Source organism: Myotis lucifugus, unplaced genomic scaffold (genome assembly GCF_000147115.1).
Source record: "Myotis lucifugus unplaced genomic scaffold, Myoluc2.0 scaffold_166, whole genome shotgun sequence".
NCBI classification, from domain to species: domain Eukaryota; kingdom Metazoa; phylum Chordata; class Mammalia; order Chiroptera; family Vespertilionidae; genus Myotis; species Myotis lucifugus.
This window is the reverse complement of record NW_005871214.1, coordinates 655,451-677,398: the sequence shown is the minus strand read 5'-3', so window position 1 is coordinate 677,398 and position 21,948 is coordinate 655,451. Positions and strand designations below refer to the sequence as shown.

The 21,948-nt window shown below is 36.3% G+C and overlaps 1 protein-coding gene across 1 annotated transcript in view; it reads right to left on the bottom strand.

The window, feature by feature from the left end:
• Positions 1–12,235: 12,235 nt before the first annotated feature.
• The window catches only part of KCNH5 (potassium voltage-gated channel subfamily H member 5), a 244,634-nt gene continuing 234,921 nt past the window's right edge, over positions 12,236–21,948 (bottom strand). The window contains exon 11 of the mRNA XM_006096025.3: positions 12,236–14,109. Within this exon, the coding sequence (XP_006096087.1) occupies positions 13,162–14,109 (948 nt within the window). The 3' untranslated portion in view covers positions 12,236–13,161. The remainder of the gene's footprint in view (positions 14,110–21,948) is intronic.

The following is a 21,948-nucleotide window of genomic DNA, read 5'->3' as shown; positions in this document are numbered from 1 at the left end:
ATGGTATTTGGCACTTGAGTATTTACTCATACAAAGCAATAACATGCTTTATTGTGTTGTGAAAATTGGTATCTTTCTCCACTGATGTATCATCACAAAATTTACAAAGGAAGAATGTAATCCTATATAATAAAAGCCTAATATGCTAAGTGTCAGGTCATCCAGTTGGCCGTTCAACCAATCAAAGTGTAATATGCTAATGATATGCTAAGGTTGCTCAACTGCTCCCTATGATGTGCACTGACTACCAGGGGGCAGATGCTCCAACCAGTAGGTTAGCTTGCTGCTGGGGTCTGGCCTATTGGGACTGAGCAAGATGGGCCGGACAAGCCCTGGAGCCCTCCCACAGTCCCTCCCTGGCTGGTCAACCACACACGACCCTCCCCAACCCTGGTCGTGCACCAGTGGGGTCCCTTGGCCTAGCCTGCACCCTCTCGCAATCTGGGACCCCTCAGGGGATGTTGGAGAGCCCATTTTGGCCTGACAGCAGAACGACTGGTCGTTATGATGTGCACTGACCACCAGAGGGCAGACACTCAAATCAGGAGCTGCCCCATGGTGGTCAGTGTGCTCCCACAGTGGGATCACTGCTCAGCCAGAACCCAGGCTCACGGCTGGCAAGCACAACAGCAGTGGCAGGAGCCTCTCCTGCCTCCACCTCTCCTGCCTCCATGGCAGCACTAAGGATGTCCGACTGATGGCTAAGGCCTGCTCCCCGTGGCTTAGGCCCTAAGTGGGGAGTGGGCCTAAACCATCAGTTGGACATTCCCCCGAGGGCTCCTGGACTGTGAGAGGGAGCAGGCCGGGCTGAGGGATGCCCCTCCCTCTGCCAGAGTGCACAAATTTCGTTCACTGGGCCTCTGTTTATTGATAAGTGTGTATGTGTGCGTGTGTGTGTGTGTGTGTGTGTGTGTGTGCACATGTATATAAGGAAAGAAAAGAAAAGGACAAAGAATGGAGTGTTAATTACTGAATATTTATGTAGAAAGGAAGCCACCACTTTGATGATCCATTTAGTTATGTGTATCATCATATACTTGACTCCTGTACAAATGAGAGCTGACTCTAGAATTCCTACCTTGTGTACATATACCATAATATACCTATAACAAAGACAAAGCATTATTTAGTTGTTCTCCAACTACAATGTTCTATTGCATAGAAAAGTAGTAGATATGAATAATTCTTCATTGATGTCCAAAATACATCCCTTAAGCTAGCGTTTCTTTAATTAGAAAAAATATGCAGTTCTCATATAACAGTCATCCTATATTACATATTTATTCAGCTGTTGCCTTTCAGTGCTTCAAGGTTTCGTGGCAAAGTCATTTGTGATTTTTTTCTTAAAAAAATGAAATTATTCTATTATTTCATGTATATCCTGCCCTTATGCTTCTAAATTTCACAGACTGGGGTAAATCCATAAAGTTAGGAAAATAATAACATTTTTGATAGGTTGATATAATTAAAAACCATTAAAAGAAACCCTATTGTAAAATGAAAATTTCTCCAAAATTCTATATAGACTGTATCATTATCTTTCATGGGATACAGAAATCTTCTAATTCAAACATAGTTACCTCTAGGGTTTTAAAATTTTAACTTCTGATCTGACACTTCTTTAATTTTATTACTTATACCATCACAGTAGAATTTATCAAAGTTAAAGTATAATAGGAGTTTAAAATAACATTATCAGAGTTAATATATCAGAAGACAGCGTTCTCTGAATTCACTGCTTCATGTTTTAGTCATGGGAGCTTTTCATTTAATAAACCAGAATCAAAACAATAATTTTCAACAAAGACTCAATTCAAACAAGTTTCATAAAATGACATTTTATTCTGTATCATGAAAAAATATTCACATTTAAATAAAGTGTGAAAAAAAAACAAAGCTAATCCTCCCTGATGAAATAGAGTTTATTGTGCTGAAACCCAGAATTCTTTCAATTAAAAACTTCCACCTGACAATCAATTCACTTTTTAAAATGACTATTTCTGGAGGACAATTTTTAAATAAAGTAATAATCACCACAAACTTCCCAGAATTAATAAAATTTTGATCACAAATATTCCAGAATTGACCCTAATTCATAAAGTTAAAATATTTTCACACATTCTCTTAGCAATCGGGTAATTTTTCAACATTACATAGAAAATTTCTATGTTACACATTGCAATACCTTTAAGTAGAAAAAGTGATCTGCTAAGCATGAGTTAGAGTTTGAGAAGAGAAAACAAGTACAGCTTAGCAGAATGATATTAAAAAACATCACATGAAGTTTGTGCATTGCTTCCTTGGCCAATGCATGAATTAATTGTCTCTACTGACTCACTATCATAGTACAGGTATCTTTAATAAACTCAGTTCCCACCAATAATTTTGGCAAACATTTATGTGTTTGCCAAAATTAATTCCCATAGTAACATCAATGTGATAGTCAGAAATTTCATTATACTATACAAAATGCCATTAACTAGTGTATCCAAAGTCACCAACATGTAGAATAAAAAGAAATGTATAGTCTTCAATATATAAATATGCACATTTAATTTGTATTGTCTGAGTACCAAGCACTTTTAGGATTCATTGCTTTTTTAATAAACTACAATGGATGTTTCATTGTGGAAATGGTTCTAAATTGTTTTCCAATTTCAATCATATTGGTAACAATCATATTGTCCCCAGTATGAAATGTGTGTTCTGTCTCGCTTTAACTGTGAATGGGTTCTGAGGTGCACAATGACCACTCGGTTGAAAATGCCATTACTACCAACTAAAGCGAGAAGCACATAAACATTACACTTATACCCTCTCTGAAGAAGAGTCTCTAGAATCAAAACATGAAGACATCCATGCAGAGATCACAAAAACCAAGTCTCCCCACTATTTTCTAAATATGGAATATGTTAAATAATCTTAATCTTGATTTTAAATGAAAGTACATTTGGCTTTTGTTTAAACTAATACTTCATGGGTGTGACATGATATACCAATATTAAAGACTCAAGTCTATCAAACTTTCTTCGACATGGAATTCAAAATGAATCTTTATTGTGGTTTTGCATAGTTTGCTAGCTATTCTTCCTGTTTACTCTATCTCAGCCTCACCTGTAATCTTTCCCATCATACTTTGGTTGGAAAAAGTTGAGGAACAAATGAAGGGTCCATGACACCAACAGCTCTGTGATCAACAACCTTTATGTTGCTTTAATCACAAAGTCCAATTTCCTTAATTTGATAGAGAGTGTGACCATAGAAGGAAAAGGTTAAATTTCATGCTATCAAAGATGATTTACAGAGGAGGATAAAATATTTGACAATGAATTCATTAAATTAGTTACTATGAATATCAATCTGCTTTATTCAGGTATCAATATAGGTATTTTAGCCTTGTGTGGACTTTTCATTCAATAGTCAGTGTTTCTTCATGAGGAGAGATTGGTCAAATCTTTTGACTTTACTCCATGAAGATACAGTCCAACAGCTAGGTGCCCTTGCCTGTGCTTCTAGGTAGTCAGAAGTAGAGGTTCTAAACTTGATTGATAGGAGAACAATATATTTAATATATATATATTAAAGCCCCAATATTTGACAAGCTTCAAAATGCTTCCATTTTCTTGTTAAATGCATTAAAATCTAACAAGAGTTATGACAATGTGTTATCTCCAAATAAATAAATAAAAACTATTAAAAAGCATCACACACACACACAAAAAAAACCACATTACAATTGTCATGGGGATATAAAGTACAGCGTAGGGAATATAGTCAATAATATTGTGATAACTATGTACGTTGCCAGGTGGGTACTGGAAATATCTGGGGGAACACTTTGTAAAGTATCTAATTAACCACTGTGCTGTATACCTGAAACCAATACAAAATAATATTTAAAGTAAACTGTAATTTTTTTAAAAAAGAAAAAGCAATTGCTATTACTACCTCTTTCCTTTTTTTCTCAGCTAGAAGTCTAGCCAAAAACTGTACTTTTTGGTCAATTGTTCTTTGACCAAGTGCATTTAGATATAGTGCAAGTCAGAACTTCATTTAAATGATAATGCAATAATAATATAAAACCCAGTGTTGAAAATGAGCTAACTTTAGAAAGCTTTGTATGATATCACTGAGGTCCTCCACAGCTGTTATGAAAAAAGTAGGATGGTCTTTCTCATAGTTACCTCTGGCTATGTTATCATTAAAGTGAAAACAAGATCATAATACCTTATTGTTCTCCTTATCTACAGATGTTAGCTTAAAAAATTCTCAGAGTAGAACAAATAAATCACATTCATAAAATTAACATTTTTTTCATTAGAGAAAATTCTTTAAATTCTCTGAAGTAAATATTCACAGGCTCATTAAATTTGGAAATAACACAGATTGCCATTCAAAATAGAAATAGTTCATTTGGATAATGCATTTAATAGTGGTTTGGCCAAGACTGTGTTAATCTACTTAAAACGCAGGGGGTCAAAAAACAAATTTTAAAAATAAAATATTTCTGGAGTCTCATCTAAATCCCAATATTAAAAGTGGAAAAAAATATATAGGGAAAAAATCTCAAATATATCTTGCTTTCCTTGACTACCATGTATTACTTTTTTTAGGTTAAAATTGAATTGGAAAAGGAAATGCTAATACCAGTGACTATGACTTGCCTCTTACTAATAATTACATTTGGCAATTGACCTCCACCAATGCCTTTCAAGTGTGGGGAGAAGTGATGGAAAATTCCACTACTGGATGGGGCACCTTATGAGTTCAACCTCCGTCATTTACTCTAACCTACTATGAACAAAGCAAACATATATATTAACATTATAAAGTAAATTTTTAAAATTTATTTTCAATTCAGGAACTTTTAAAAGTGCATGTCTTGAAAGACTTGGAATTTGCATTTAAACTAGATAGCCTTTGAAATGTCAGTACTCTGAAAGATGAAGTTGTCTCCCTAGGGTTTGCCTGACTGTTAGAATCCCAACCACTAATAGCTATGCTATCCTGGCAAGTTCCTTAATCTGTTCTTTCGCAGGGCTGTTGCAATAATTAAATTTATAACCTGAATAAAGTGGTTAGCATAGTGTAAATAGCGAGTGAGCACTCAATAAATATAGGCTTAATTAACTTACTTAACTTCTAAGCATGAAGGTAAAGCAGCTGATAGATTCCACTCAGCCTTCATCATCTTCCTGGTTCCCAGTCCAAATCCTCAATGGTCCTGGCTCTCATAAAGCATGCAAAAACATTGGTCTCATCATAAAAAATCAAAAGGTAGAAAATCTCAAGTTAGAATACAAACCAATACTCTTAAAACATCTGGTACATAGTAGGCATTAAACAATTCTAGCTTGTATCCATCCACCTTCCCTCCATAACATGACTCAAAATTAACTAGAATGTAGGACCAACTACAAATTCTGGTACCACCTAAACAAGTATGCCAACATAAATGTTTACCTATTTTCTCTTAATTTCTCAATTAAACATTCCCAAACTCTATCATGCCATTTAATGAATTTAAGTACTCTCCAAAGAACAAAAAAGTTAACTGCCTTCCTCTACACTGAAGATGATTTGTTTGGTCTTGTGTGTTTGTGTTTACCCCCAAGTGTTTTGAGAGGTAGAGAAGAACAATAAAGAAGAACAATACTAGAACTCCAAAGTATTTTAGTGTCCTTTAGACTTGGATAAATGATATTATTTGCCCTCACTGGGTAGCTGAGAACCAATTATTTGACATAAAATGCTTTGAAGATTAACTTATTAATAATAATTAACATGGGCACTAACAAATTGATGTTTGATATAATTAGGCATCATAATTCTATTAATTACTTCATTAATAAAGAATTTTTAGCACTTCTCATCTTCACATAATTTATGGCCCTTAACAGATTTTTACTATAGCATTTGGAATCATTACCACTTATTTTCAAGATTATGATAATCAAAAATTAAATTCCTTTATTGTAAAAACAAAGTGAAGAAATTTTCACCAGGGTCAAAGAAAATTTTTAAAATTTTGTCAGATAAAAACATTGAAATTCAGAGTAAGCATTTTATCCTAATATAAATCTATTGATTTTTAAATGTTAAACATACTAAATAACTCTAATTTCCAGGAACAGAATAGCTAATAAGATCATTATTTTTAGCATCTAAATCTCTAGTTCTAAAAATATTCCATATAAGAAAAGGTGGGTAAAATCCAAAAGATAAAAGACCTGCAGATTTGTGGAAAATTAATAGATACCTTTCCAGAGGGAAAAAAGGTAAATGGTAAATGCTTCAAAGAAAGAATACAAATATCAATAAATATTAAGCGTGTGGGTAACTGTTTTGTGAAAATAAATAAACTTTGATAAATATATTTCATTGACAATCTAAATTCCACAGAAAAGAGGTATGGCAAACCTGAACACATGTCTCTTTTAATGCAGATGATTCTGTAGCTATATTGTTAAAACCACATTTTATAATTCATTTAATGGGTACTAGAAACATCTCAGGTAAGCACTCTTTTACTTAACAATGAGAAAAACTGATACTAAGGAATGTATGCAACATTTGAATGTTTGAACATATTACTTGCTCAAGTCCTAAGATTGCATTTAGTAATTCACATTATTTAATGTTTAAAGACTCTGACATAGGAATTCATCTGAATTTGCCCTTTGGTTTTGCCTGGTGATATGCCAGAAAAATGTTATAACTACAGAAATCTGGATGTTATACTTTTGCTTCTGTTCAAACATTTTTGTTGTTGTTGCCCATTCACAATGTGTGTGTGTGTTTATAACTAATGGAAGATCCAGGCTTAGTCAATCTTTCTCATGGAGAGGTCTGCACATACTTACACAATAAAGTATCTATAATAATAAAAGTGTAATATGCTAATTAGACCAGACAGCTGAACAACCTTCTGGATGTCCTTCTGGACGTCCTTCCGGATGACCTTCCACATGAAGCTGGGGCTGTGAGGGCCAAGCCCCTTGCATGAATTTCATCCATCGGGCCTCTAGTGTGTAAAATAAAAATAATCTAAAGCAATGCGCACCAGTAAAACTAAGGTAAAACAATGAAAAAATATTCTATATAAACTCACCAGAGTTGATTAGATTTCACCCGTAAGCATTATCAATGACCATGCTTATACCCCCATGAGTCTAAATGGCCACCTCCTTTATGATCCTCATTGTATATCTGTTCCAAATTGGAAATGCAAATCTTGATTTGGAATCCTGTGAGCTCATGTTAGCCTGACACCAGAACCTATTTCAAACCTGACTGTTTTTCATCTGCGTAACCCCACATACATCTCCTCTTGACTTGTTTTCCTGGACCAAGATGAATATTTCCTATCATGTCAAATTGATCTATATCAACCCTCTAAAAAAACATTAAATGTCATGCCACAGTTGTAAGAGATTTTATTATCTAAGCTGCTAACAACATGTGAAATGTAAGTACAAAGTTTACACTGACAGCAAGTTGATTGAAAATATTTATTTACATATGTGTAGAATACATATGTAATGCAACTGTGAGTTGGAATGCCATAGGCCTATCACAGTGGATACAAATATAAATGTCACTGACCATTTTGCAAATAAATCAAAAGGATTACAATGGATAGTAAAAAGTCACGGTCAATAATGACCAATCCCCTTTAACCCTCTTTTAATATTCTCAAATATATCAGGCATTTATAACTAATCCTTCTGTAACTTGAGAAATGGTGTCTGCTTTCAAAATAACATCTAAATCCTAATTGTATAACAGTTTTTAAATTCTGACTTGATGGGAAGATTACAGAACTAAATATCTCCTCAAGTGCATAAAATTTTCTCCTTTGTTTCTATGTGCTCTTCTTTCCTTACCCAAAGGGTCATGGCAAATTAAGGGACTACAGCTTTGAGTGTATCCCTTAATATACAAGACTCTTTGTAGAATAAGCAAAAATTAACAAAACAAATCTCATTTAAAAAAATAAAATGTTGCCTGGCTAGTGTGGCTCAGTGGTTGAGTGTCCAACCCACGAAAGGAGGTCAGGTTCAATTCCCAGTCAGGGCACACGCCCAGGTTGTGGGCTGGATTCCCAGTAGGGGGCATGCAATGACGATTCCCTCTCATCATTGATGTCTCTATCTCTCTCCCTCTCCCTTCCTCTCTCTGAAATCAATAAAAAACATATTAAAAATAAAAATAAAATGTTCACATGCTAAAAGTGGCTTCCTTGAGTTACCAATATTACTAATTATATATTATGATTTTTAAAATCCAAACCCTCTCACTAAGGACACAATAACATGGGTGGTTTTAAAATATAATTTAAATGTGTGTGTTTGTTTGTTTTTAACCTTTTCCTTAACTTTCTTCAATTGAAGGTACACACTGGAAAACTGGTTATTGGAAAGAATTCTTTAAATATTAAGAATTTTGTTATAAGAACAACTGCTGTTGTGAAACAGTATATCTTGAGCAAGTCATGATTATTTTTATACAAAAAAGTTGAAGTCCCCTATACTTTAAATATTCACCAATTTATTTACTTTTCTCACAAAATTGAAAATTTCTGCTGAGCACTATGACTCAGTAGAGTAAGAAAAAAGTCGTATTTACATATATATTTTTCTCTCTTCCCTCAAAAGACTTTCGTTCTTTGTATGTTTATTTGATTAGGAGTTCCAGATACCCAGGTAATTTTCAAGTCTTTCACTCACATGCCTCTTACTAATGATTATTTAGCCCCCCATGCCTTTCCCCACCACCTTCTGACCAAAGAAGTCTCTTCTAAAACCTAGAATATTTGGAAAGCACATCTTGGCTGATCTATGAAAAAAAATTAAAAATGATAATTTGTCTTAATGTGATTTTCATTTGAGAGGAAGATAATTTTCATCACCTAAGTTTGTCTTGATATAAGAAGGGAGCAGCTCTTCATTTTATTATTTATTGGTGGGGAAGTTGAAGCCCAGAACATATCAAAAACAAAATAAAAACAACAGTATCTTCCCCAAAGATACACTGCATTTATGGCAAAGCTAGATTCAGAACAACAGACAGATTGTTTTCCAAAAGACTGAACTTTCCTTTATCCCTTTCCATCAAGACCACAAGAGAAATACTCTTACACATAACAAAGTATTAAAACACAACATTCACATCATTAAAAATATTCATATTTTAAAGTTGTCCATGTATTATGTACATCCTAGAGAAAAGTTCTCATTAGCTACATAAAATTTTGGAAAAGAGATAGATAAAATAGCTTATAAGATAAAAATTATACAAGATAGTACAATTCATTAAGAATGACAAATAATTTCACCAGTACCAGCCAGTGCACACTTCAAAAACAGTCATTGCTCTAAAGACTAATTAAAAAAAATGTTTTCTGAAAGAATTTATTTATTTAAAATAGAACAACATATGGGCCAGATCTCACAAGTGAACAAAATCTTCTTAAATTTAAGAGAAGCTGTGATTGGCATTTAGGCTCCAATAAGATTAAATTTCAAAATGGCACTTTAATTAGTGGTCATAACATATTCCTATTAAAGTGCTGGGTACTCCAGGAGCAATTTAAAACCCCAAATTTTCTAATTCTCTGATCTACATAAATTTATGTGTTCTTAGGAGCAATTTAAAACCCCAAATTTTCTAATTCTCTGATCTACATAAATTTTTTGACGAAATTCTTGGGACATTTATATTTCTATATTTAATGTGAGATGAAACCAGTGTCCATAATAAAAGGTTTCACAATGAAGTATGCATCTCTACTCAACATCTATGCCAAAACCATCCTAAGTTCTACTTATGTCAACATGGGACACTCTCAACTTTGTCATCTGCCTTTCGTGTGCCTATTTGTCTTTTATTATAAGCTCCTCTATCTACCAGATCACATTTAGTGCAATAATATCCTAAAACAGACTGATAAAACTTGCCATTATGATGCACAGTTCACATTTCCTTCTTTGTTTGACTTTCACTATTGTGTTACACCCACCTGTCCAGGGTACAGCATCTGATCTTATATATTATCATAGAAAAATAATGAAGGTGTGTAAGTTGCTTTGGAAAATGTTTAGATTTTAAATACATTTCTATTTATTCCTATTAGTGCATTGTTCAGAAATATCATAGTAAAAATTTTATTCTGGATGCACCAAGAGCATCTATACAGTGTAAGAATAAAACATGCAGTCATCTGGTCCCCCCAAAGGGAATCTACAGTCTATGCTGGTTGAGGCAACACAGAACATGATTGTATCATTATTGCACATATTCAAGCAGGTGCTCACCCTTCATTCAAATCTGAGTAAGTTCAACTGGTAAGAACTAAGGACTGTGGGAACCTAAAAGACTACTCTATGTACAGTGTTTGCTGAACATGTGCATTCCTGCTGAAACAGCAGGGTGCATTCAGCAGCTCATCATGTCATGCAAACTGGAACAGAGGTGGCTATAAAAGAATACAGTCATAACTGTACCAGAAATAAGCAATTGATACATTTCTCTCCTTTGTGACACTTGTAGTAGTTCAAAAACTATACGTTTCTTTCCCATATATGTGAACAATAATAGTATAGGTCAATCTGATGAAACTCTGAGTCAATGCCAGAACACAGCAAGTACTAGTATATGCACCACTAATATGCAAAGGCATGGATTGCAGCTTTACACTGGCGTCTGTTTCACAGTCATTCTCTTACAGCTTTACAGCAACTGTTTTTTGTTGAAGCACATGGCTAAAGTTAAACTGACCACTTTCTGTACTCAGATCATTTTTACCACTCATCCACCTTTAAAAAGCTTAGCCAAGCTTGTCTCACACTTAGTTAAATAGAAAAGTACCCTGAAATTCAATAAATGTCAGAGGTGAAGAAAAAGGTACCCTCCTCACCCTGAAAGCAACAAAATCCCAATTTCAAGACTAATACCTCACACCAGGGGTGGGGAACCTTTTTTTTCTGCCAAAGGCCACTTAAATATTTATAACATCATTCATGGGCCATACAAATTTATCAACTTAAAAATTAGCCTGCTATGTTTGGTCAAACATTTAATTAACTCACCCCTAATACCTTGGCAGGGCCAGACCAGATGATTTTGTGGGCCTTATACAGCCCATGAGCCAGATGTTTCACCACCCCTGTTTTATACCATGATTACCTCATTTTTATGTGCCTATGGTAGGTAGATATTGTAGCATAGCATGGAGACATCGTCCCCTGACAACTTCCATTATGGGTCATGGAAGTTATGGGCACAAAGGGAAGAAAATGGAACCCATGGCACAGAACATCTGTTCTGAGACTCCTGAATGAAAGAGGCACATCTTGTGGGCATGTGAAGAAGTTCTATTACAAATTCTAAAATATCAACTTTTTAATAAATGACTTTGTTTTGCACTTCTCCGGTCTAACTGTGATAAGTTTTGGTTCTGGTGGCTTTGTTTATGGATGCTGCGAGATAGGTAGAAAAGCTCATAAAAATGGGTACAATTGATCAAAATATCTCCTTTGATTTTGCTATCATCTTGGGGCAGATGGTCCGATAATGTACAAATTCAATTGGTCTATATTTTCAACTTGATGCAAACGTTAACTGCCCTGCTCCCACTGGTAAATGTCAAGCCTGCACCAATTCAAAAGTATGTCTCTCCAACCAACTTTACAAAATACCCTTTAGTCAAGAGAAATAAGTTCTTCTGTGTTCTTAGGAATGAATGTGTATTTGATTCCCAATACATATCATTTAAAGGATTAGCTATACATAACTCTTTGTGACTTTTTTTAGTTGATAATAGGCACTTTCTAAGAGGATTTGTGACCCAAAAGACTCTGAAATTCAGTCTCTAGTACCCCCCTTTCCTAAGTGGTCTGCGTGAGCCACAGGAGTCTATGAACTCAGCAGAAGTCCAGCAGTAGAACTGTGTGCAAAAAAGCTGTAGAAAACTGTAACCAGAATAAAATTATAGAAAAGCAGTTATCTGAGTTGAGCAATTTAACCTCTACTTCTTAATTGTTTCTGGGTTTTTTAACCACATTTCATGTGTTATTGCTACACACAGAATCATGTGTGAGCAATTCCGTACCTGTGTCTCATCCTTCCTAAGTGATAGATAAGCTACAAAACTTGTCTGTTTTACATTCTTTTTTATTTATGTCATTATAGGTAAAATTTTGATATAATTACTTAAATGTTTTTTGTTTCTTTCTTTCTTTGTGAAGAGCCTTTTAACTTCGCCCTTGAACAAGTTTTAGAAACACAACTTTAGAGCATCCATCACCTTCAGAAGATCAGCATCTCTAACAGGAATGGTTAAAAGGCCCTTGTACCCTGTGGTGCAGTATTTCTATAATAATATACACTATATTAAGAGTTTTGTGTTTATGGGGTTGATAAAATCAGCTTACAAGATGGCAGCTGTTCTCCAAGACGGAGGGGATAGGGATTTCCTTACATAGAAGTTAATGATTACTATCTAAGTATAATGTTGAAAAAGAAGAGGTATAGTTGAGCAAAAATGCAATTCATGCACAAAACCCATAGCAATAAATTTTCAATACCCCACACTGCTATCTGACTCAGGCAACAAAACAGTCCTTTAAATGGAGAAAACATTGCCTCTTGGGGAAAAATAACCTAACACTCAGTTACAGAAAAATAACCTAAGGAAAGAGATCATAAAATGGTACTAACAGTTTACAAAGTTGAACTCTTCCTTGGCATTAATCTATAATTTTAACTCAACAGAACAGTGAGGAAATGACAGTGCAGTCTACTCAGCCTGAGATCAAATTTGTCATGGCAACACTGGCAGGTTGGACCCTGATTCTTCAAATATTACATTGCCTTAATTAACAAAAATCATACTTTTTTAAATTACAGAATAGAGATTATAAATTAAAGTGTGCATGCAGTCAACTGCATAATGTACAAGCAATATCTATGTTTTCAATAATCATCTTTGGCAGGCCAGAATCCAGCTGGACATGCAATATTTACATATCAAAATCCATATTGTGTTCATCATATTGAAAGCAAGTGAAAATATATATGTATATACTGTATATACACATTCTGTATATAGATGTATATACTGTCTTTAAGATATTAACAAATATATATGTATAATATATATTAAAAGTGGATTTCACCTTTATCAGATTCAGGTGACTCAGGCCTGGAAACACTAAAAATATCCTGACATGGTATTTGGGGAGGTACTTGGAGTGGCGTTTGGGATTCCGGAGAAGAGGTCTGGGGTGCACTTTTTTCTGAGAGTATTTTTAAAATTTCTGCCACCTGCTTCTCCAGGGCAGTCATTCTGCAACTTAGCAGCTGAATGTCCTCCTTGAGTTCGTGTTTGACTTCCTGCAGTGTGGTCTGTAAGGCTTGCTCGGGGATGGGATAAAAGGGGTGCTTGGCATCAGCCTGAATGGGGCTGTGCTCCAGCGGACTTCGCACCTCACCAGCCTTATCCAAACGAAGGTCACTTTTTGTAATCCCACTGTCACAAGAATCTGTCTTCCTTAATGGATTTTTGGTCACACTGTTCTCTGAGTCGCTGCCCTTGGGGTCCTCTGACAATAGCCCCATAGACTCGGCTTTAGTGACATTATTCCAGTCTTCCTTTTTCTCCTCATGGGCTCCCATGTGATTCTTGAGTCGCAGCCACCCTTTCCCATTTCCGTTCTTCATTCTTATGGGGCTGTTGACTTTGAGACATTTGGGGTCAGCACCACCATTGGGCTTGAGCTCCATGGCATCACGGTTGTTCTGCTTGAGGGACTCACTTGTTCTCACGAAGGCCAGAGATGTCTGAATGGGTGTGATCTGTGACACCGTGACCACACTGGTGCCGGTGATGGAGGCTCCATTCTGTAAGGAGCGGCTCTCTACCTGGAGCTGGTTCCGCTCGGGGTCGCTCTGCGAGGAGCCCTGATTCCGCAGCTCCTTCTGCTGCTTGAACTTCTGGAAGAGCTTTCTGACCGGGTGATCCACGGGGATGCTGAGCGTGACTTCATTCTTCTGCCTGAGGCGCTCCTCCTCCTCCTTCTTCACATCACTGATTTTACGGAAAATGATCTGTGGTGGGGCAGAGATATTGAAAACACGATAAAAACAGATGAATTTATAATTGTGTGACAGCATACAGATGTGCTTGGTTTTACAGAGGAAACCCTCAAACATAGGGCAAGGTCATTTCTGAATGGAAAAAAATATTCCCATACTATTTAACACAAGCAGTGTGCTTAAAACTCAACATAGGGCAGTTGACTAAGATTACTTAGCTTACTTAATTCTAGGTGAATGTAGTGAAGAAACAACTGAATAGAGATACTGCCTTTCTAGTTAATGTTCCTATTTAATGGAAAATATATTAGTATATGTTATACTAAATATGTTAGTATATGCATATGTGTATATACATATATGAGTAAAGAAATACATATTTATCTCTTAAATTTACTTGTAATATGTCACTGTTTTTGTATGTTTTATATATATATATGGGCCATACAAATGGAGTAAATGTATTCATATGGCTCCAGAAGGCAGAACTTGGATCTATTAAAAAAAAATTCTGGAAGGTAAATATCACCTGAATAAATACACTTAATTTCAAGCTGCTATCTAATAATTGAATAATTTGAAAACTCGTGTTCCTCACACTACTAAAATATGCAAACAGAAGTAAGAACTTTGTCCAGGTGAGACTTTCACTGAGTGGGAGGTTGGAATCTTCAAATTCCAATATTTTTTTACATTTTAAACATAAAATTAAATATATAGTACATGTGATGTTAGATGCATATCCATAAATAAGCAAACTTTCATGAAAAATATCTATTTTAAAAATAATACTGGGAATGTATAATTTCAAGAAAAATAAAAAATAGTAAACTACATAGGACATTACCACTTATATTATCAGAGTTAGAAGTGAATTTAATAGTGTAAGATTTTTTGCTGAAGAACAAAATAACTGCAGGAGAAGGCTGTAAGGAAAATTCAAAAGGAAGTGAGATGAAGTGCTTTCAGAATCAGACAATTTTATGATAATAGCAAAATAACTTACCTCCATCACCTCCTCTGATTTAGTTGTTGGTTAGATTAGAAATATATGAGAAGTAGAGAGTCCCTGGCATATGAAAGACACTCAAAAAAATGTTGGTTCTCTCCCTTGAACTCTCATAAAACACTTTGTATTTGAAACCATTTTCATCACTTCTTGAAGATTCAGCAGTTTCCAGGAGTAACACATAATCATTGATTTTATAGCAGAAACCAATACTAATGATGGTCACTGTTAACAGAAAAGTCAGGGAGATAGCACTGCTCTAAGCGCACATTTTAAAAATTGAGATTGAGGCACTAAAAACAGCTTATCATGTACTAATCATTGGAAATTTAAAATAAATATTTTCTAAATTTAATAACTGTCTGCAAAGACCAGCATATTTTTCCCATTCTAGAGGCACTTTTTAAAAAAGATGCAATACTAATCTCCAAGTCTGCTATCAAAGCTCCAACCGTGTGCTTAGAGGTTTTTCAAAGGGCTGACATGTTTCTTACACTTCCTAAGTAAACAGAGCTTGTTCTAAGACTTTAAGATATTAACACTCTTTGGGACCAGACAGATCCAAACATGGAAACATAGATACTTTATTCCTGTTTCATCCCCTATCACCGAAAATGTACTCACTTTGGGTCTATGAACTGACATGAGGAGACCGATGCAAATAACTGGCCACATCCTCCTTCACACTCAATTCCTGCCTTTTTTGTTTATTTATTTTAAAGGCTGTTACTTAGCCTTAATAGACATAGCCTTGATGCAACAGCCTTCCCATTTGGGAAGTGACAATAGCCTTCCCATTTGGGAAAAAAGGATCTATTTCAAACTCTCAGTGGAGCAGGGTAGGTAGGTGCCTGACACAGGGATGCCAAATAAAATGCAGGATATTCTTGCAATATTTAGGACATACTTATACTAAAAAATGTGTACACTATTTATTTGGATCAGACATATTTATACTTTAAAAACTATTTATTGTTTACTTGAAATTTAAATTTAACTGGGTGGTCCTTTGTTTTTTGTTTGTTTTGGGTTTTTTGCTAAATGTCATGTCCTACCCAAGCTACAGAATTTGAACTGGAGCCTCACTGAAAACAATAACACTTAGATTGGATCAACTATTAACCATTATCAGGCTTTTAAAACAAAATTAACTTTAAAAAACATTATTGGATTAGATGGAGTTTGTTAAAGGAGACTGAATTTATCTTGTACATTTTGACTGCAGAAGAGAAATTGTGACTAATTGAGAAATAGTTATAAGAAGTTTACATATAACAAAGAGATTGTCTACACATTTATTTTCTAATTTAACTGTCATAACTACTCTGTGCAATAAGTCCTGGTATTCTCACGTTACAGAAGAGCAAACTAAGGCACAGAAAGTTTGAGTGGTTTGCCTGTGGGCACACAACCAGTAAGTGACCAGGATACAAATCCAAGGAGTCGGATTCCAAACAGTTTGCTCTTCATTACATCCCTCAGGGTAACGCTGACACTTCCTTCTGGACCTTGTGAAAACCCAGATAGTTAAGTGGATGAAATAGGGAGTTTCACACCCAACAGGTAATGTGTCACAAAGCATTCGCCATGGAGAACCATCCCTGTGCTTGCTGAGTAACTGATACCCTTGACAAAAAAGCTGAAGAGAGGCTTAAAGGAGACGGTCTCTAAACTCTCCTCCCTCTCCAAGGCAGACGGTAGGTTTGCTTACTCTCCCAGCAGTCGAAATACATGCCACCATTTGTAGCTTCTTGTCCCCTCATGGAAGCCCTTGTCTTTTCTTTTAACTTGCTTCAACATATATTACATTTCTTACATTTATGAAAGGCGGGGAGTGGAGAGGGTCAAAGAATGTGGTTTTTCCCTATACTCTCATACCATCTTTGGTAATGTTATTGGCTAGTTAATAATATTAATAACAGAAAGAGAGCAAAGGAAAGGCCAGACATTATAATCATGGTCATCTGGGCAGCTTCACCAGGAAGCTTCAACTTCACACTCCCCAGGGAACCACTAGTCCATTCCCTGCAGATCACTGGGGGACGGAGTCCAACAAAGCAGGAAATGGGTGCATGTACAGTGAAGTAGGGATGAAGTAGGGAAGATACTTGGCTAGGGGGATAGAGCCACTGCAAGGGTGTGAAATCTTGAAGGGTTAACTGGTCAAGCCCTGGTCATAATCCCCAGACAAAGGAGTTCCCTCTATCTCTTGCTTCTTGTTCCCTATTACACCCTCTTGCTCTATGACCTGCACCCACCATGTGCTCTTAAGCAGCTACACAGCTCATGGCCAGGTGAACCCCATATACAATGGACTGCACCTGGGACACAATCTAAACTAGCCAGATGCTGGACTAAACTGGACTTTAATATGGAGGGGAGACTCTGGATCTTAATCCTAGCCCTGCTGAAGACAAGACTGGACTTTTTCCATGGCGGATGGAGGGAAATAGGACATTGGAAAGCCAGGGGCTTAATTCCACAGGAATAAAGTTCACTTGTCCTTGCAACATCGCAGGAACTCTACTTCCACGGGTAATAGGTGGGGACGCAGATAACACTAATACCTAGCTTCATTTGTTTATGGGGACAGGGACCTTTGTTTTGTTAACTTCTATATCTCTAATGCCTACAACAGTGTTTGTTACCTTGAAAGACCTCAATAAATAAATGTTATTTATCAAATCAATAACCTTTTCATACATTCAGCAAATATGTTTGTGATCAGTTTACGCATCAAAAGTATTACAAACAGGAAGATTGTTTTATAATTCTTTTATTATTTTGCACTCTTAGTCTAAACAATAAATCAATGCTATATGTATTATAATTCAGGGGTGGGGAGTGTCCAGCCCACTGGCATATAAGGCCCAGGAAATCATTCAGTCTGGCACTGCCAAAGCATTAAGGGTGAGTTAATTAAATGTTTGACCAAATATAACAGGTTAATTTTTAAGTTGATAATTTTGTATGGCCCGTGAATGATGTTATAAATATCCAAATGGCCCTTGGCAGAGAAAAGGTTCCCCACCCCTGTAATTGATCATAATGCCCGCCCACCCCATCTCCTCATTTGGAAGCCAGGTCCAGAGCTTCAACCCACAAATCAGTCTTTAAAGAACCTGAGTCAGAACAGTTTCATTGTGAGGTTATAATAACACCCATTAAGAACTTATTTTCCAGCTGATGGCAATACGACACTTCCTTAATGTGAGGTAAGAAAATATAAGCACTAAAATTAAAAACAAAGAAACAGATAAAAAGATTCTATTGTGTTTAAGGATTAAAGACTAATAATCTACTGAGGTGCCACCACCACTTGATCTATGTCTTATCTGTAAAGTATAATAGCTTTGTGTTCTGTCTTGTTACAAAGAATGCATTATGTCACAAATAAGAAAATAAAACAGCAGGGATGCCTAAAGTAATTCACTGTATTTCAAAAACATTAAAAGTAATAGGCCCTCTCTATAAACCCTCCTAGTTTTGAAGATAACTTTATGACCCTTAACTCTAAATTTGAATAACAATGTATTTTTATTACTAAGGAGCCACATTTCATCATAAAAATAGCATGGTAATTATTCTACATTACCATTACAAGCATTCTCAAATATATTCTGCAGAATCGTTCCTTTTAAGAGGTGCCTTTTACTTTTAACTATTTAATCATGCATATAATAAAATGGTTCAACTTAGTAACAGAATGGAAGATTGATACATTTTATTTTGTTAAACACCTAAAAAATAGCATGTTCCTATTTGGATTTTTTAAAAATCTGCATGCTACTCTTTGGAAGTTGGAAGAATCTGCAAACTTATTAATTAAGAATTTTCATAATCCAATTGATTCTTATATGGACAAGGTGTCATACAGAAGTAAAATGTTCCCTGTTAATTCAATACATTAGCTATATAAATTGTACACAATTATTACATGGAAATGATAATGATTTATTTCTAGAAATCAAAAACAACACACCCCCCATAAAATAGTTTTTAAAAATGTTAAAAGATCTGAATGAAGATCATAGAAAAGCAATGTAAATGAACTAAACCATGTAAAAGAAAAAATGTATATGCATGATTATCAATGTGGTGTTGAAAGAAACCAGCCTTTAAAAATCCAATTTTGAGATCAACTAAAGGATTTGTATGCATGCATATGAGCATAACCAATGGACACAGACAGTAGGGGGGTGAGGGCATGTGCTAGGGGGTGGGAGTGGCTGGGGAGAGGTCAGTGGGGAAAAAAGAAGACATATCTAATACTTTCAACAATAAAGAATTTAAATTTAAAAAATATCCAATATTCGTTGTTTTCTCAGAGGCTTTTCACTTGATGTACTCTGTCTCGTCTCCCCCTCCCCCCGCCATCACCACCACCAATGGCAAATTAAATAGCTGATGAACACGACAAAAAATTGAGGGCAAATTTAAAAAGAAAAGTCATGAATCAGGCTGATTCCTGTCACACATCTATTGGTAGAATGCACAATAGCATGTACTATTCCTATGATCTGAGAGGTTTATTTCATTTAAGCTTTTCTTCTCCGTGCTTCATTATGTTCTGTGAAGCCCATGCTGGAAGGTTTAATTTATTTAAATGATAAAAGCTTCTAAAACTTAACAGGGAACATGGCCAACTGAGCTTTCCATTTCAAAAGTAGGACATTTGATTATAAAAGTGATATCAAAATGGAGTAAATTGAATGTGTACTGAACTTTGAAATCCCATAAAGGCCTGGGGGAAAAAAAAGGTTAGAATAATTTGTTTAATGACATAGATTCAGTGGTTTATAATTTGAAGGAGGATAGCAGCGGTGTTTTCTCTCAAATGGCCCATCGCTTTCTGGATCTGTGAGTCTGGGGAATTGACTATGAATTTATAGGGGCATGTGATCAAGCAGCTGCTCCTGTTCATCTGACTCATGGGGTAGAGTTGGTTTGATTCTTTGTTTCTTTGTACTATTTCTATAAACTTAGTCACTAAGCCTAACTCTAGTCCTTTCACTCCATTCCAACCTGAACTAATACAACAAAGACTTATATTTATTAAACACACGGTCATATCCAGATCAGAGGCTATAAGCTCTTTCTAACAAAGGCCACAGTGATGGAGCCGTGGCTGATGGCCATTCAACAAATCGAGATGTGTGAAGGAAGAGTAAGCATGACTCATCAAACTGTTTTGAAATATGGTGGCCTTGCTTTACTTAGGCCACTCATACATCTTTAAGCTCTCCACAGGCAAGTGTAACTGCAAAACCAGCTCAAACAGGAAAGGAGCAAGGGAAGACCAAAGAGTATAGACATGCCATGTCTACAGCTTTACCACTTAGTGCATTTAACACTCTCCAAGTCTGTTCCCTGCTGATTGATGGGGAAAGGGAATGGGCAAAGGCAGTTTAGATGGATGCCCGGGAAGGTCTGAGTGACATGGGAAGGTGCCTACCTGTCTGCCAGTCATACCTGGGAACAAATTAGTGGTCAGAATGGATGTGGCCACTGCAAGCAATAGAAACCTAAATAATTAAACTTCCAAACAAAGGAAGTTTTCTCTCTCTCTCTCTCTCTCTCTCTCTCTCTCTCTCTCTCTCTCTTACACACAGGCCCTGGGTCCTCTTGGGACTCCTGTCGCAGGGGGCTACTCTCCCGTGAGCCCACCACACGCACAGCCATGTGGGACTCCTACAATGGATTCATGGACTAAACCTGGACTAATCACTAAGCTACAACTGGCTATAACATGGAACAGAAGCTCTGGATGCTGGTCCCACAGAACCGAAGGACTGGGCATAACCAGACTGTGAACACCAGAACGCTTTTAGAAGCAAAGGGTCCACTGTCCAGGGATCTCTTGGTGCTGGAGCCCCTTCCCATAAACAGACAAGCTCCAAGGTCTTCCAGTGAAAACTTGCCCAGCCAGTGCTTCCACATACCTGTTCCCCCTAATTCCTTAAAAAATGCCCAGAACCCAGGAAACAGGAGTTCAGGTTTAGAGCCATAGCTTTCCTGTTCTCCTTGCTTAGTGCTCTGCAAATAAAGTTACTAATTTCTCCACTGCAATTTTCGATGTTTAGTGTTTGACCCTGGAAAAATCAGGTAGATGAACTCTTTCTGTTCGGTAATAAAAATGATGTGTTAATAATGTCTAGTTCAGTTTCTTAGGTCCCAAATAAAATTTAAGGAATTAATTAATTAATGTGAAAAAGGAAGAAAGGGAGGTGAGTAGAGCAGGAGAGGGGAAGAAGAGAGGAAGGGAGGAAGGGAGGAAGGAAGGGAGGGAGGGAGGGAGAGAGGAAAAGGATGGAAGGAAGGAAAGAAAGAAGGAACAAAATGTATCACCCCAAAATATGTCTTTTTGGCATAAGGACTATCTTGAGCTGGTTGTTTTAAGAAACAGCAGGCACAGGAGAAGTTCTGAAAATGGAGAAGTGATCCTTTTATAAGAGACATTTCAATTTATAAGTGAAATCTCTTCTTGTAAGAGTGTCTCCCTCTTTGTAGGAGGAAGAGAAAGATGATTCTAAATCTCTAGAAACTTTTTATCAATGGAGAGGCATTGATCTAAATCTAAATAACAACTTACCCTTGTTTACTGTGCCTTTCTAGGAACACCCCCCCCCCAGCAATAACTGGCCTCCCCACGGGGAGAGGGGTCCTTCAGGTGAGAGAATGCTTCCTATATCTGAGAAACAGTAAGGAAGACAAAGTGGGTGCTAGTAAACGTGGAGAGAGTGATGGGAGAGGAGGTTGGGTAGGAGGCCAGACTCTGGATTTTAACATGAGGGAAAGGCATGGGAAAGGATCGCCCAGGCTGCTGTGGGGAAATAAGCTGT